The 18961-nt window shown below is 34.4% G+C and overlaps 1 protein-coding gene and 1 pseudogene across 1 annotated transcript; one reads left to right on the forward strand and one right to left on the reverse strand.

Annotated features, from left to right (window-relative positions):
• Positions 1-374: 374 nt before the first annotated feature.
• LOC120189458 lies at positions 375-1884 on the reverse strand (annotated as a pseudogene).
• A 13974-nt stretch (positions 1885-15858) lies between these two features.
• LOC120189636 lies at positions 15859-18314 on the forward strand. Its single transcript, XM_039192859.1, has 5 exons — positions 15859-15961; positions 16067-16498; positions 16816-17219; positions 17316-17816; positions 18195-18314. Exons 1-5 carry the CDS (start codon positions 15859-15861, stop codon positions 18312-18314), a joined length of 1560 nt encoding a protein of 519 aa, XP_039048790.1.
• Positions 18315-18961: the final 647 nt, after the last annotated feature.

An 18961-nucleotide genomic window follows, 5' to 3' on the forward strand; every position in this document is an offset into this window, starting at 1 on the left:
TAGTAAGAGACAAACAATCAACCCCTTAGTTTCAAATTTAAGAAATTGATCCTTAAATTCACTTCATTTTATGTTTCAAGATCAATTTTTTCTATTAGTAATTCTTTTAACACTCAATTTGAAGATGTGTAAAAAAATAAAGAATAAAATTAAAAAAAATATTAAAATTTAGGACTAAAAGTTGATTAAATATTTGGCAAAGGGTCCATCTTCATTTAATCATCACCATCAAAATAAAAGGTAAAATGGCAAATCAAGACCTACTTTTTACAAAATAGAGAGAAATGGTAATACAACTAAGCATTACAATGCTAAATGTAAAACATTTTTCCTTTTTTGTAAACCAGTAAAAGAGAACGGAAAAAAACCCCAAAGCATTACTTTTACCCTAACTTGAACTACAGGGTTTCCTTCTATATCTACATATATTGCTAAATTATATTCCCAAAACACACACTTATACGAGTGGTATAAGCTTGGTATTCGTATAATGCCAAGGACTACACATCACATGATCGAACATGCATTCGGGTTTTCGTCGCTGAACGTCTCGAATGAATCCGACGGATGGGATGAATACGATGGATATGATGAGTATGTGCTCGTATCCGACGATGGACGTTCGCTCGGGTGGCCCGGTGCATGTACGAGTACGAATACTGCGGCGGTACGGTGTAATACGATGCACCATGACTACTACTTGGATACGCCGTATTGTAGCTAGTGAGGTACAGTGGTGGTTCATGGTAATAAGTTGGGCATTCGTACATTGGATGTTGACGTGGAGGGCTCTGATTGGTTGGAGATGGCATGTGAACCGTACAATGGGGTCCAAGACCTTTGAGATGTGATCCGACGGTTGCTGGCACACCATCGCCACGATCATCCACATTAGCATTCGCTTTTTGCCCCTTCTTTTTGTCCTTTTTACTCCCACTGCCACTTTTCTCGGCATCAATAACATCACCTTCACCGCCGGCAGCACCATCAATATTACCGCCGCCACTTTTCTTCTTAGTCACCGATGACTGATCACCGGTAGCCACAGTAACATTCTGCTTTACCCCAGGCTTCGGTTCCTTGACTCGATCATGGGTCACATTTTGCTTTACCTCGGCCACCACCTTGCTTGAGCCGCCATTTTCAGACATTTTACCACCATCGTCTTCGTTTTTCACCGCTTCTTTCTCTTTATCACCTCCATTTTTACTACTATTACTATTTGCCTTTTCACTTTGGCCGCCTTGTTTGTCTTTGTTCTTCGGTTTCCCTTTCGTTTTCTCTTCCGGTTCAGATTTTTCAGGCCATAGCTCTGCATGTCTCCCTTTATTCACAAGCTTCTTGACCAAAGTCTCTGCATTTACGTGTAAGTTGGCCTTTACAGCGGCTCTTTGTTGTTTCGAATCAGCATAAGCTTCGTAAACGCCTGCAAATAACAAAGAAAACAGTTTAAAAGAAAGTGATGGAAACAAACTGAAAATTTTTCCCTAGAAAAGAAAATCTGGGGAAAAGAAGAAAAATTACCCTCGATGTTTCTCAGCGTCTTCTCGACTTTCCTTTTGCAACCTTCACAATGAATGGAGACTTTCAACACCCAAGCCTGAGGAAAATTAACCGTGGAAATGGAGGGTGAAAAACAAGGTTTTGGAAATGATTTAAAAGAAAGATGGGATTTTTGTGTTTGTTTATGCATGTGCTTACCTTGTACTTGAGAGGAGGCTCTTGGTTTTCTTCAACCTCTTTGGTCTCTGGTTTAGGTTCTTGTTTAGTTTCTGGTTTTCCTTCTGCTGTTGCCATTAAACCAATAGCAAAGAGAAATGAAAAATGGATTGAAAGCACAGAGGAAAAGAAAGAGGGAGACTGGAATTAAATTGTGAGGAAAATTCTGAAGAAGTGAAGGCTTAAAGAGAGAAGAAAGGAGGATGAACGGGCGGGAGGGAATTAAAGTAGGGCCTTGGAGTTGGTGCTTAGGGGGGGTGGCAGAGTAGCTCATGAGACATTAAGGGCGTTTGGATGAAGGTTTTTAGGATTTTCGGTAGGAATATGATCAAGTTTACTCATGTTTGGTTGAGTATCCTTTCCCAAGTGAAGGTAATATTTGTTTTTCAATAGTGAATATTCTTGGGAATGTTATTCCCTCAAACTCTTTAGGTATTCTTTCATTCCGTGTGTTAAGGGCTAAAATACTCTTGTTTTTCCGTTTCCATCGCGATTGCTTAAAATGTATGTCTCTCTGCCATTTTCGTGATCGTTTACCATCCATTTTCGTGTGTTAAGGCCTCTACAGTCATCGTCCCAAGCGAAGCTTCACGCCGTTGTCGCCTGTTTGCAGACACCAACATGTATGTATCTCTTCCCTTCGCACTCTGCCATTTTCTTGATCCAAAACCATGTTGTTGTTGTTGTTTCTGATTGAAAATCCATCAACAGTTGGGTGCCATTTTCTTCTCTATTTATTCTCCGTTGGGTTACAATTGTCTCATTTGTAAGGAATAAAAACCCTTTTTTCTTCTTGTTTTTTGGATATACTTTTGTTGTCTGGGTCTGTGAAAATGTAGGATGAAGATTGCTTTATAATCAAAGCAAGTTGATGTTTAAGCTTTACTCCAACTTTTTTTTGGTTTGAGGCAAATCTAAAATCTTAGACCTGGCCATGTGAGGCTCGAGATAAAATTTTATGTTTTTCAAATCAGTTCCGACTGCAAAATCAGTAATTGTTGCATACCCTGGCTATAAAAAGTAAAAAAAAATATTATATCAGTAAAAAGTTAGAGAAGGTGGAGCAGATTCCAAAATTTTCCCCCTTAAAATTGTAACCACAGCTGGGATTAGGAACTTTTGGAACTCATCTTCTTTGGTTGATTTAATTTGGTATACATGCCCCAGAGTCCATAATACATGCTTCTTTGGACTAATGTTTCTACTCGAACCTATTAGAAGAACAAAGTCTCGAAGATTCAAAGCATATCTATTCGGTAAGCATAATGTGAATGAATTATTAAACTATTCTAATGTTGCTCCCTTTAATGTTTCAGATTCGAGGTTGAATCTTTTTGAAGAAAGGGAGGATGATACATGCATCACAAGGTTCACATCAAAGGAAGAAGTAATAACTCTTCCAAATGATCCACTCGTCCAAGCTTTGGAAAAGAAGGTCAGAACAGCAACGTACTTGAGACGACTTTTTGAATGGGATCCTGATATTATTTGGTCGGCATGTCTTCTGGAGATACAACCGTCTGTCTCTTATCTTTCTAACGGTTCTTGAATCGCATCAATCCGATATCGGGAACTCAAGATATGGTCATTTTACTGAAGACGGTGCATGCAGGAAATCCTATACGGGATTAATACGTTATTTTGTAAATATTACGAATTTTCAATATTTATATTGATTATTTGTATATAATTTAATATAGGATGATTAATTATCTTTTAGGATCATACTATTATTTTATAGGAATTAAGGTTGGGTTAAAACAATATTTTTAGTTATTATTATTTTATTAGGAATTAGGTTAAACATGTTAGTTTATTAATATTTTATTCTTTAGTTATTTAGGACCTTTAGAATCAGCCCCTATATAAAGGAGGCTTCATTCAACTTTGTAAATCAGATTTCTTGATAATTATACAACGAGAGTTCGTTTTTGCAAGTGCTGATTGCCTTGTGCCTTCGAAGCTTCTTCTCCTTGAGTTCTTTCAAGTTCTTGTGAGGGAGATTAATCTTCACACTCCAATTTGCCTTTTCATCGACTAGGAGGTTGGTTAGAGCCATTTATCGTGTTTGCCTTTTCATTGCGACTAGGAGGGCTCGATAGGACACTTATCCATCTATTATCCACATATTCATCCACGCCATCAATCATCTTTACCGTTCACCTTCATAAGGGAGATCTTTTGATTTCTTTATTATCTTATTTCATCTTTCATTTATTTATCTTTTGTTTATTTTATTCTTATCGTGTTATCTTGATTCCAGCAATAAAAGAACCCTACTTGCTACCGCACCTTCCCTATTCGTTCCCTTTGTTCTTAATCGAGTCTAGAGCTTTCTAGGTTTGATTCTTCAACAAGAGCAACGTTCATCAATCCGCCACCGCTTCCCTATCAATTGGTATCAGAGCCAGGTCGATTCTTGGAGAGAAACAGGCAATCTTGCTTGTTCTTGCACACAAAACCGTCAAGGTACCCCAACGGAGCTAGTTCACAAAAGATTCAGCGTTTCAGGTTCTTTTATTTAATTTAATTTAGATTTAAATCCTTCTTGTTAGTTTGTTATTTTTTTTAAAAAAACAAAAAAAAAACAAAAAACAAAAAAGGCAAAAAAAAAAGGCAAAAAAAAAGAGCCAAAAAAAGCCAAAATTTCAAAAAAATTGCAAAAGAAGGTATTTAGGGCTGATTTTATCCATATATCATATTCATTCTAAGATTAATCCCCAGTCCAAATTTCACCCCAATTGGAGTTCATTGGAGCCTTCAAATACATCATTCAAGTTTCATCGGCAGATTCGATTTAGAATCTTGTCGAATTTCTTGAAAATTTTACAGGAGTAATTTCGTGGTGAAAATTTCCAGATTGAAAATTCATATATGAAGATCATTCAAACAAAAAATCAGAATTTTTGGAGATCAACAACACCTTCGAACAAAGCGATCAAGAAAACAGATTGTTTGAGGACTCACCGTTCAACAGAGTCTACTGGATACTACTGAAGGTATTTGGTTTTGAAATTTTACAGGTGGTTTCTGACGCATCAAAAGACATTCAAGAATTTTTCCAGAATTTTTGACACCGGTAACCCCTCAAAAACGTTGCTCAAATTGATCCAGCGTTTTCCAGGTTTTGGGTTGTTCTTTTTTTTCTTTGACTCTTAGTGCTTTAAGTTCTTTTGTTTTTCCTTGTTATTGTTCTTTTACATTATCTAACACATTATCTTCATTGTGTTAGTAGGACTAAAGAGTTTGCATACTTCTTCCTCTTTGCATTCTCGTTCGCTTGGAGTCTAACCTTTGTTTGGCCTCTTAGAGCTTTTAGGTTTTTTCTTATCGCCTTTGCTAGTAATCAAACTCCGATACTTTGAGTGTTATGAATTTCAGAATGGGCGACACTAACAAGACACTTACGGCTATCTTAGCCACACTTGCCCGACTCACGACTCAAGTTGAAAGATTTGATGAAATCGTGAGAGAACGACAAGAACCACAACTGAATCTACCAAACCATAATCCAAGACCAAACAATGCTGAACTTTTGGTACCCGAGAAAGAACAACCACGTTTCCAAGCACCCAAACTCTTTACAAAACCAAAGTTCATGATCCCGTCTTTCAAAGGAGACAACGATCCAGACAGGTACATCGAATGGGAAGGAAAAGTTGATCTCATATTCGCATACCATGACTGCCCCCAAGCTAAACAAGTTCACCTGATCACCATACAATTTGAAGGATATGCTCGAAATTGGTGGATGCAAACAAGGAAAAAAGATCCAGAACTTCCAAATTCCAACAATCACTTCTTGGACCGACCTCAAACAAACCAGGAACCGATTCTTACCGACACATTATACACGAGAAGTTAAACAACGACTACACCGACTTCGACAAGGTAGAAGTTCAGTTGAAGATTACTACAAGGAGATGCAGTCCTTACTCAATAGGACTAACATAACCGAAAAGAAGAGGTCACCGTGTCAAGATTCATCATCGGTTTAAACTCAAACATCATTGATCTTCTTGATCTACAAGGGTACAAAAACCTTAAACGCACTAAAGAAAGCAATGACAATTGAAGCACAAATCCAAAGGAGATCTAGATTCGTGAACATTACCTAGGTACTTCATCCTCTTACCAAGGTAATCCTTCAAATCCTTCCTCATCTTCTACTCCAGCTTCTCTAAAAAAGCCAAGAGATGACAAACCTGACAAGGAGAAAGAACGACCAGCAAAGAATGACACACTTCCAGTCCCTAAAGATCAAATGATAATTTGTGAGGAGTAGGGAAAGCAAAAAAAAGAAAAGTTGAGAAAGAGCAAAAGCAAAAGAGGTCACTAGTTATAAAAGCCAAAAGAATAATGACCCATGGGAGGTGAGTGAACCTAAATGTGAGAAGAAAGAGTGACTCAAAATCTATGTGTGAGCACAAAAGAATTGAGAGAACCTTATTTACAAACAACCTTGCATCCTTGTTCGCTTTAGGGAATCAATTGTTTCGATTTCTAACATTAACAAGGATTTGCCTAGGTTTTTTCATCTCTTTTACAGGATTTTCGAGAAGTGTTAGGTGATCTACCTAACGAATTACCACTGAAAAGAGGAAAACAATGCCAAATCAATCTAATTCAAGGTTCCATCATACCTCGTCAAACATACAATCTCAAAGAAACCAAATAGTTGGATTTGTTACAAAAAGGCTACATCCAGGAAAGCCTTAGTCGTGACGCCATCATAATGACGAAATATGATTTGAACAACTCTTCAGGCTTTATAGTTCATGCACAGAGAATCCATGTAAATGATGAGAAAGTAAAAGCAAACGAGACTGGACCACACCATCTTCCATCGCCAAGAGTTGTCGAATAGTGCTAGGTGACCCTCCTGACGGGTTACCACCTGAAAGCCCTAATCACTATGCCATACCAATGAAGAGTCACGATTTACGAGAGTCCAAAGGTAATTATTTTATTACTCATTTTAATGACATTGTAACGTACTTCTTCTCCTTCTTACAAGGTAAGGCTCGTGAAGTTGTCATCCATACTACACAACTCCTTTAAGTGCGTAACATACCGAGGTAAGCAAAACACAGTAGACGATACACTACCACGAAGGTATACTCTTACCTATCAAACTCATACTTCTATTCCGAGAATTGAACATATCAAAGATGTATATCACGATAACTCGGATATTTCTGATATTTCTACCCATACATTTAAAAGTGCTTTTAATGAGCTTTATCTTGTATATGAGTTTCCTTGCCAACTAAACAGGTTATACAGTCCACAAATCTCCTCATGGGAATCATTAATTCATGAACCACACTTAGGAGACTTAAGGGATTACGTTAACAAATCAGTTGACATGGTTTTTAAACACTCATTCTCGCCACACACGAATAAAACCATGGAGAAATTATCTGAAATAATCATACAGAAAGCCAACAGTGACCGGCGCCATGTTGAAATTCAACCAAAACATCAGATTACAAGACTTGTATGCAAAAGAGGATTTCAAGACTACAAGAAATCAGTTCCTACAAAGAAGAACCTCGACTAAAATGCATAAAGACACATCACATTGATCCTGGTAAATGTTTCACAAGTTTTATTTCAACACATCTAATTCTCTTTCTTTTGGATTTTCAGATTCGAGGACGAATCCTTTTGAGGAGTGGGGGAATGATACATGCACCAGAGTCCATATACATGCTTCTTTGGACTAATGTTTCTACTCGAACCTATTAGAAGAACAAAGTCTCGAAGATTCAAAGCATATCTATTCGGTAAGCATAATGTGAATGAATTATTAAACTATTCTAATGTTGCTCCCTTTAATGTTTCAGATTCGAGGTCGAATCTTTTTGAAGAAAGGGAGGATGATACATGCATCACAAGGTTCACATCAAAGGAAGAAGTAATAACTCTTCCAAATGATCCACTCGTCCAAGCTTTGGAAAAGAAGGTCAGAACAGCAGCGCACTTGAGACGACTTTTGAATGGGATACTGATATTATTTGGTCGGCATGTCTTCTGGAGATACAACCGTCTGTCTCTATCTTTCTAACGGTTCTTGAATCGCATCAATCCGATATCGGGAACTCAAGATATGGTCATTTTACTGAAGACGGTGCATGCAGGAAATCCTATACGGGATTAATACGTTATTTTGTAAATATTATGAATTTTCAATATTTATATTGATTATTTGTAATATAATTAATATAGGATGATTAATTATATTTAGGATCAGACTTATTATTTATTAGGAATTAAGGTTGGGTTAAAACAATATTTTTAGTTATTATTATTTATTAGGAATTAGGGTTAAAACATGTTTAGTTTATTAATATTTTATTCTTTAGTTATTTAGGACCTTTAGAATTCAGCCCCTATATAAAGGAGGCTTCATTCAACTTTGTAAATCAGATTTATTTGATTAATAATACAACGAGAGTTCGTTTTTGCAAGTGCTGATTGCCTTGTGCCTTCGAAGCTTCTTCTCCTTGAGTTCTTTCAAGTTCTTGTGAGGGAGATTAATCTTCACACTCCAATTTGCCTTTTCATCGCGACTAGGAGGGTTGGTTAGAGCCATTTATTGTGTTTTCCTTTTCATTGCGACTAGGAGGGCTCGATAGGACACTTATCCATCTATTATCCACATATCCATCCACGCCATCAATCATCTTTACCGTTCACCTTCATAAGGGAGATCTTTTGATTTCTTTATTATCTTATTTCATCTTTCATTTATTTATCTTTTGTTTATTTTATTCTTATCGTGTTATCTTGATTCCAGCACATAAAAGAACCCTACTTGCATGTCTCTACCTTCCCCTATTCGTTCCCTTTGTTCTTACTCATCTTCTTTGGTTGATTTAATTTGGTATACATGCACCAGAGTCCATAATACATGCTTCTTTGGACTAATGTTTCTACTCGAACCTATTAGAAGAACAAAGTCTCGAAGATTCAAAGCATATCTATTCGGTAAGCATAATGTGAATGAATTATTAAACTATTCTAATGTTGCTCCCTTTAATGTTTCAGATTCGAGGTTGAATCTTTTTGAAGAAAGGGAGGATGATACATGCATCACAAGGTTCACATCAAAGGAAGAAGTAATAACTCTTCCAAATGATCCACTCGTCCAAGCTTTGGAAAAGAAGGTCAGAACAGCAGCGTACTTGAGACGACTTTTTGAATGGGATCCTGATATTATTTGGTCGGCATGTCTTCTGGAGATACAACCGTCTGTCTCTTATCTTTCTAACGGTTCTTGAATCGCATCAATCCGATATCGGGAACTCAAGATATGGTCATTTTACTGAAGACGGTGCATGCAGGAAATCCTATACGGGATTAATACGTTATTTTGTAAATATTACGAATTTTCAATATTTATATTGATTATTTGTAATATAATTTAATATAGGATGATTAATTATATTTTAGGATCAGACTTATTATTTTATTAGGAATTAAGGTTGGGTTAAAACAATATTTTTAGTTATTATTATTTTATTAGGAATTAGGGTTAAAACATGTTTAGTTTATTAATATTTTATTCTTTAGTTATTTAGGACCTTTAGAATTCAGCCCCTATATAAAGGAGGCTTCATTCAACTTTGTAAATCAGATTTATTTGATTAATAATACAACGAGAGTTCGTTTTTGCAAGTGCTGATTGCCTTGTGCCTTCGAAGCTTCTTCTCCTTGAGTTCTTTCAAGTTCTTGTGAGGGAGATTAATCTTCACACTCCAATTTGCCTTTTCATCGCGACTAGGAGGGTTGGTTAGAGCCATTTATTGTGTTTTCCTTTTCATTGCGACTAGGAGGGCTCGATAGGACACTTATCCATCTATTATCCACATATCCATCCACGCCATCAATCATCTTTACCGTTCACCTTCATAAGGGAGATCTTTTGATTTCTTTATTATCTTATTTCATCTTTCATTTATTTATCTTTTGTTTATTTTATTCTTATCGTGTTATCTTGATTCCAGCACATAAAAGAACCCTACTTGCTACCGCCACCTTCCCCTATTCGTTCCCTTTGTTCTTAATCGAGTCTAGAGCTTTCTAGGTTTGATTCTTCAACAAGAGCAACGTTCATCAATCCGCCACCGCTTCCCTATCAGTTTGTTTGAGGTTCTTCAATTTTTATTTATTTATTTTGCTTTCTTGATGTGTAGCTATAATACCCCAAATTTCGTTTAGTGACCAAAATGTAACTTTTGGAAAGTTTAATGGTCAAAGTATAAAACTTGGAAGAAATTTTAGGGAATTAAGTGATAGAGTTCCTAAAAATAATTTTATTTCATAAATAGATAGTTTACTCTTGAGAGTGGGGTTTCATGGAAGTCATATTTTGGATTTGGAATTTTAGTAAAGAAAAATTAGAAATGGTTAAAACCGATAAGGAATCGGTAATTTCAGATTAAATTGGATTTGTACAAAAATTTGAAGGATGTTATTAAATAGTTGGAAATATTATTTTAATATTTTGGATCAGATAAATTTGGTCTGAAAATATGGAAATTTTTAGATTTAATCGAAACAGTGGAATTTAGTGACTGAAATTCAAGTTTTGAAAATTAATGGGAAATTTCGGAAATTTAAAGTCAAAATATTCATCTTTGACTTTGAATTATGATAAGGATGAGTTGTCATGGTTTTATGGTAAATAAGAAGATTCATTAAGGGTAAATTGGTCTTATCCCAATTAAGTGAATATTATATTCATTTAAGTGGATTATAATGTAAAATATTATGATATGCACCCAATATATCATTGCATTTGTTCATCTTCTTCTCCCAAAATCAGCCGTGGGTTTCTCAAAAGGTAAGTGAAAATTCTAACTCCATTTTCAAGCAATTGGTTTAGGATTTTGTGTAAGTTGTAAATAGAAAATTGTTGTATGCGAAAAACCCTATCTTTTGGTACCAATATGGCATGGTAATCTTGTTGGTGTTCAAAGATCCTAAATTTAAGGGTTTGTGTTCATAAAAAGGGATCATGAAATTGATGATGGATTGTGATGTTTGTGAGGTAGTATATTCATATTCAAGCATGTGTGATGATTAGAACATGTTTGATCTTTTGAGAATTTGTTCTATGAGTTTTTATCATGGATTGTTTGAGTGAGAAAATTATGGAAAAATTATATATGAGTTGGAAATGATGAAGGAAGTATTATACAAGCCTTAGAAAAACTGGGGATCATTTCGTAAGTTTTGAAAAGTTGGAGATCAATTCGTAAATTCTAGAAAATGGAGGGATTGTTGTGTAAGTGTTATATAATTGATGTGCTATGCTGGAATTTTTGGTATTAAAGATTTAGGTGATAAAATGGTGAATGACCATTTTGAGTAAATTGGAAAAGTTGGTTCCAATACTAAAATAAGAATTAATAATGTTAAAGTATTTGGTGGTGAATAGTTTGAAGCATGATTATGGAATATATTTTGGTTATATATTTATGTTAGTACAATACTAACATATATAAGTATGAATCTATATTCTGTATAGATTGTGATTTACTCGGTGTTCAAAACGATTCGAGTATAAAAGAAAAGGGTTATTGTGGACAATAGTGAGGCTTATTTTGGAAAATTATAAAGTGTCAAGGTGAGTGCAACACATGCATGAAATTATACATGGATGTTTTATACATCATTAGGAAGACTTGCGATATGTCGACCTTGTTTTATCAGCATGATATTATATCATATTTTTATAAATTGACATGACATTGATATGTCAGAGATTGAAATTATAATGCGTTGAGTTGAAAAAATGTGATATTTTACCATGAATATTATTTCGGGTATGAACTGCCCAATGTTAAATTTTGATAATATACTTTGCCATGGATGGATCAAATAAAATAGACTGTATGCCCAAGTCAGTTATTGAGGGACAGGGTATAGTTGGTATGCCATAGAGTCTAGCAGCAGGCTGCATATTCGGGAATACACTAAAGGATACCTAGTGTATATAGTGGGCACGACCTTATGTGTCATATTCGGGACTGTACTTAAGGATACCTAGTACAGATGGTGGGCACGACCTTATGTGTCATATTCAGGATATAACTACGGTGCTTATATTTGACTCGTGTACCCAGGGTCCTCAGGGTTGTATATTGGGCTATTGTCTATGGTTTATGGTTTATTGGTTAATAAATGGTAAGTTTTGCAAATAAGCTTACGAATTATTGGAATGAATGGCAAGTATTTTGGAAAGAATATTTTTATATTCAACTATGATATTTTGATCATGGTAAAATTATGAATATGCTAAGAGCATGGTTTTATGGCATTGGATTTGAAAACTAAATTCATGCATGGATTGTATTGCATTGTTATTGTTTTAATTGCCTCACTAAGTATATACTTAGAGTGTGATGATGTTCACGCGTAGGTAAAAAGCCCGTAGAAGAATAGAGAGTTCAAGGCAACATCAAGCATCAAGAAGTATATTTCTTTATCAGTAAGACATCCTAAAATGTAATGTAGACTTAATTAGTGGCATGTAATTATTATGTTTTATTTGCTTTGTTGCACAAAATTGGAAACAAGAAAAAATGGAATTTTATGAACTTATATGTATTTTCGCAGTTACTGTAGCAGTTATTGTTCATTGATACAGTAACCGCGTTTAGCAAATTTCCAGATTACAAAAGGGGAACTGATTCCCCTGCTACATGGAATCGATTCCGCCACTATTCACTGTTACTGTTCACGGGTACTATTTACTATTCATATAAAATAAATCTTTTGAATTAAAATTGGTTACAACGAAACATGATTTATATGATAGGGTATTTTTATAATATTATTTACTATTTTAAGAAAATAAATTTTAAATCGCTTTTGAATCGTATAATGGTTTTAGAAATTCGGATAACATCTATAATCTGTATAGGTATAATTATACGGGTTATGGGTGTTAAAGTAGCAATCCTTTGCGTTTTTGTGACACCATTAGGACCATGATAAGTGATAAGATTACATTGAACATTATACTAATCTTAAATCTTTAGGTAACTCCAAAACATTATCATTAGAACTGATTCCCTTTAGTTTTGTAAGGTTCTACTCCCCTCAAATGTAGTTTCTTGAAAGTGCTTGTAGGAAATCATTCTGGTCAGATATAAGTAGTAAACATTTATCATCTCTGAAATGTGCTTATTTTGAATGCTAATTTGTATAGAATATAAATCTGCTTATCATGTATGGAATAGAGTGGATATTCACCTTACTGTCCAACCATTAATGCAACATGTATTAGCTGAAATATTTGTATCTTGAATAATCTCTCTTTAATTGCTAAGTCCAATTAATTTAGCCGACATATAAATTAAGATGTAGATCATTCTATTCAAGGCATCAACAACCTTCTATTTACTTTCTACTTAAATTTTCATTATGGGTAGTGTGGTTAAGTATGTCTTTCCAGGTTCAACAATCTTGTCATTTTTCCTTGCCACATTTGGGCCACTATTATATACTGTTGAACAAGAAAATAGCAAGTGGTAGCTATAGGCACAATGTTACCCCACATATCATCTTTATATACAAAGTTCCACAAAACTGCTAGTAAAAATCAATATGCAGAATTAGGTGCAGTGGTATGATTCTTGCATAGGGTACAAGAGGTCCCAAGTTATATGACCATAAAACTGGGAATTAAGTCAACTCCAAAACTGGAATAATATAGAAGCTTAACTTGATATGCAGAACATTGATTGAGCAGTCACTAACTGCCTAATTGTCCAACAACATCTTCCTTAAACCATTCTTGTACAACATTCAACTCACCAACAACTAAGCATATAGCCATATAACCATCCAAATTTATCAGATTATTGAAGAAAGAAATCATGTTAAACATAAAAAATTGGGCACTTCAACTAGTGGTATAATTCCACTAGCATTCATCTAGCAAACAAGTTAGCGGAGAGAATCCAATCAAAATTCACAGGACTTGAAGAAAAATAGATAACCAATAAAAACACATTCTATTAAACATCAATCATTGAACATGTAATCTAGTCGTATGATTCTCTATTCAAGTATGAGAGGTACTAAGTTCAACTCCGTAAATGCACCAAACCCTTTCTTTTTTCAATTTCCAAAATTTGCAACTGGAAATCAAATAATTGATCGTCATAATCCAACTTCAACTGGAAATCTGCATTGTCAATTGATTAAGAGTATACTGATACAGAAATTCAAGTGTGGTCGGGTGGATGAGACTCTTTTTCTATCATAATATACAAAATACAAGAACTAACTTAACCCTAGGCTTGAAGTAGTTGGAAAAAAATCAAAGAATGCTCGTGAAACACTAAAATATATATGTAGAAATTAAGAAATCATCAGTCGAAAACATCCACTTACATTGTACAAAAATCACGATAAATTAGTAAACAGTATAATAGAACAAATAACACGAGAAGTCGTTAAGCTCCATAGCAGCAACTAATAAGCGGTTACTGGTTAGTTTATGAGGAGTAGGGCGGTCCATTTAAATTACTGGAAAATGGAGAAAGAACGAAGGGAAAGCTTGAAGTGGTTAATTTCCATGGTTTTCTTGTTCAACAGTATATGATAGTTAGACTCTGTAGAAATATGAATATAATTAGGTCTTATTTTGTACTGAATTTTGAATTATTACAGAAGTCAAAACCACCGAGGCTACTGAATCAGCTAAATAATCAGACGGAGTGAGTAGTTGTTTGATCTTGTCTTTCATCTTCTAACTGCTGCCATGTTAAATTACATAATTTTCTTGTGGTGCCAACTGCCTAGTTGAGGTCTTGGTGGTTCTTTATTTTGAGTGTAGGTTCTAAAACTGTTAACAATTGCCTGTAAGTTGAGGTCAGATTGCTTAAAATGTATAACATTTCTATGTGATATGGTTGATACCCATCAATAGGGAAATTTTGACAGATGAGCAGTAAAATTATACTGTCTTTAACAGTTGAACTAGTCAGAATTAAAAATTTCAATTGCTCTTTCATGAGATCTTACTAGTTAAATTTGAAAATCTTTTCCTTAATCAAAAAAATAAAATAAATAGATTTTCATGTTTAAGTTACTTAAAAAAATTGGGAAGCGAGTAAAATGGTTAATAGGGTTGTTTTTAAGGGTGAAACAGGTTGAGGTTTAAAAGCAAAAAAAGAAAAGAAATGTGTGACTACCTACTTGTTTTACAGTAACTTGTTGAACTGTATTGACATAGTTGCTCTTCTACCATCATTTTGTTATGGTGCCATTTTTATTGTGTTCAATTATTTTTATTGTGATGACAAACAATTGTTCTTGTTAAATATTATTATTTTCTAATATTAAAATGTATGATCATAATAACAGTTATGGCTCGTTTACCAATGCGAAAGAAGACGCATATCGCCACAATTCTTATTTTACAATGCAAATGATGGAGATTGTGTGTCATATGCTTATGGTTATTTCAGTTATTATTAGAAAATATAAAAATCGACCTAAAATAACTTATGCACATGAAATACTTCATTGACATAATATTAGATCAATTAATTTACATAAAATTATATTTGAAAGTGATCGCCAAAGTGTTGATAATTGTCGAATGGATAGGAGAGCATTTATCAAATTGTGTCACCTATTACAAAGTCAAGGTGGATTAAAAGAGAGTCGATATATGTCTATAGAAGAAATGGTTATTACTTTCCTTCATATTATATCCCACCATATTAAGATTAGAGTTTTAAAACATCAAACAGTAAGATCTGGTGAAACAATTAGTAGAGTTCTCCATATAGTGTTAGCTTCAGTCTTGAAACTGCATCCGATCCTTTTTAGAAAACCAGAACCGATACAAGATAATTCAACAGACGATAGATGGAAATGGTTTAAGGTATTGTATCATAATTTTGAACTTTCTTTTAAGTTAATTAGTAATGCTTAATACATAAATGGATAGTAATAATGCAATTGAACTTTATTTGATGAATATAGGGATGCTTGGGTGCTCTAGATGGAACGTATAGTAAGGTCAATGTAGCTGCAATCGATAAACCTAGATACAGAACAAGAAAAAATGAAATTGCGACAAATGTACTTGGTGTTTGCACACCAAACATGCAATTTATTTATGTTTTACCTGGGAGGGAAGGTTCTGCAGCTGATGGTAGAATACTCAGAGATGCCATTAGTAGAAGAAATGGTTTAAATGCTCCACAAGGTAAATTATTAGGTCATTAATATATATATATATGTATATATAAAAGAATGTAAAATTCTTCCAAGTTTTGTATATTAATTTACTTTTTAAATTAAAATAATATAGGGTGTTATTACTTATGTGATGCTGGATACACGAATGGAGAGGGATTTCTTGCACCATATAGAGGTCAAAGATACCACTTGAATGATTGGAGAGAAGGACATCAACCTACCACCCCTCAAGAATATTTCAACATGAAACATTATCAAGCTAGGAATTGCATTGAGAGATGCTTCGGCATATTGAAAGCGAGATGGGCAATTTTAAGGGGAAAACCATTTTATCCAGTGAAAACACAATGTAGACTCATTTCAGCTTGTTGTCTTCTCCATAATTTCATAAGATCTGAGATGCCAATCGATCCTATTGAATCTGACTATACTGAAGATAGTAGTCATGTTGAAGAGATTAATGAAGTAGAAATGATCAGACATTGTGAGCCAAGTAGTGCTTGGACTGAGTGGAGAGACAAATTAGCAGAAGATATGTTTACTAGTTGGTTGGCGTCACATACTTTAGGATAAATGTTATTTTATGTTATGTATGACTTCCACCTTCTATTTTATCTAATGTTAGTGGTCGTTACTTTCATGTATTTGACATCTTTATATTTTATGTCATAAACTTTATTAAATTTTCTGTAATTCTCTTCTATAAAATTCAAATTTTATTTGTTATGGACATTCACTACTTATGTCATTCACTACATTTGATTTATATTATATTACTATTTTAAATTTCATTTATGATTAGTATTGACAATGATGACATGTTTTTATTATGTTATACATTTTTTATATACATCTTCTTAGATTGTTTCGAAGAGAAATATGTCAACATCAAATATGAAATCTCAAAGGGGGAAAAACCACCGACATCTAGAAAGGTTAAGTCTTTAGTAACTAAAAGGACATGGACTAAAGAGGAGGATGATGCACTTGTTGAATGTTTACACATTTTGGCTGAAGACCCACATTGGAAAGCTGATAATGGAACATTTAGATCAGGTTATCTATCTAATCTTGAAAAGATGTTAGAAATCAAACTTCCAACATCACAAATTAGGGCCCACACACATATTGAATCTAGAGTGAAGCTACTCAAAAGAAAATACAATGCTTTATCTGAAATGCTGAATATTGGAAGTGGATTCGGTTGGAATGAAGAAGAAAAATGTTTAACTACACCAAAGGATGTGTTTGATGATTGGGTTAGAGTAAGTATTTTAATTGAATTTATATTCTTTCTATACTCTTTCTTATCTACTTAGCTTTGTAAGATTTATTAAATTTGCAATTTTATTATATTGTAGAGTCATCCAACTACTACTGGATTGAGAAACAAGTCATTTCCATTCTTTGATGACCTTGTTCATATATTTGGAAAAGAAAGAGCTACAAGAATAGCAGCAGCTGATGCAGTGGAACATATTGATGTTGAAGACAATGCATTTATAGATGCATTACTTGAAGAAGAGGAAGTAAGAGATTCTGAATCAAGAGAGGATGTTGGTGCTTCAACTTGCCAAACATCTGATGCTACTGCCTCTACCCCTACAATGAAAAAAGTAGCTAGCAAGAAAAGGTCTCGAAGTGATGATGGGTTAACCGAGCTTGTACAGGAGATAAGTAAGTTCGGTGCTACATACCGAGAAACTGCCAAAGAAATTAAGGATATTACTGCTTTATTGAAAAAAGAGACAGAAGGAAATGATCGAAGAATGTCGATTTTCACTGAAATCATGAAAATTGAAGGACTGTCCACTGATGAAATGCTTACTGCAGGAGAGTATATGAGCAAAGATGCGCACAAGGTAGATTTCTTCTTTTCTTTGCCGAAAGAATTCAAGCAAGATTATGTGATTAAGCAATTGGTTGAATGCCGTCAATTTAGACCATCATTTTTACTGTCGTCCTTCTACAATTATGTCGATCTCTTTTTTATTATGACTTTAGAATATGGTCCCAACTTTTTTGTGTAGCTTAGCCAAGTATATGTCAATCTTTTGACTTGAAGAATTTTGTGTGTATATAATATAGCCAACATATATGATTACATTTAGAATGTCATGGGTATTATCTTTTGTAAGTCTGAACATTGTACAATCTTTTGATGGTTAATGTTATACTTCTTTTTGTTATGTAGTATATGAGTTGCAAGTAATGTGCTAGTTTTCGAATATGTTAATTAGAGCAGCGTACTGGATCAGCCACTGAAATTGTCTATAAAAATCAGCATATCTATCAGTTCTTACGCCTTACGTGTTCATGAGGAGATTTCTGAAAGCTGCTCAATCAAACAAGAAGCTTGAGCTTCTGTCATACTATACGTATAGTATACAAAATGTATGTTTTATCTTCGATGCTTCATTCATGTCGATCTAGAGCCCATCAACAAGTACAAGTTCATGAAAACGACGGATTTCATCACCCCACCATGCAATAGTTTTCGGGTTGAGGAAGTCCGAAAAATTAACAGCCCCAGGCCACACTTGAGCCAAGTAAGGCTCACCATCATACTTGATAAATACATCATTGGCAATCCCTCTTTGGTATACACCATAACTGGAATTAACACAAATTCCAGGATCAATAATGACAATGTATTTCATGCCTCTTCTATGAATTTTGTCCAGGAATGCAAGAAGCTTCGGACGAGGGTAGTTTACGGTGTTGAGGGTGAAGTCCTTATGGCCATCCATATGATCATCTTCGTTCCAGATCACGTCCAGTGGGTTCTGAGCCTTCTTGTAGTTCTCAACAAGATCTTTGACAACAGAGAGGTTATGATAACCCTATCGACATTGGTGAAACCCTGCAAATCAAATTTATAGAAATATATATATATATATATATATTTATAAAAGAATGAATACATTTTATTCGTACCAGCTGGTCAGTATAAGATGCTAAGTTAATCTTTAAGACTCCTCATGTTAAGAGAAACCCCAAAGCTGAC

Source organism: Hibiscus syriacus, unplaced genomic scaffold (genome assembly GCF_006381635.1).
Source record: "Hibiscus syriacus cultivar Baekdansim isolate YM2019G1 unplaced genomic scaffold, ASM638163v2 tig00116958_pilon, whole genome shotgun sequence".
In the NCBI taxonomy this organism is placed as follows: domain Eukaryota; kingdom Viridiplantae; phylum Streptophyta; class Magnoliopsida; order Malvales; family Malvaceae; genus Hibiscus; species Hibiscus syriacus.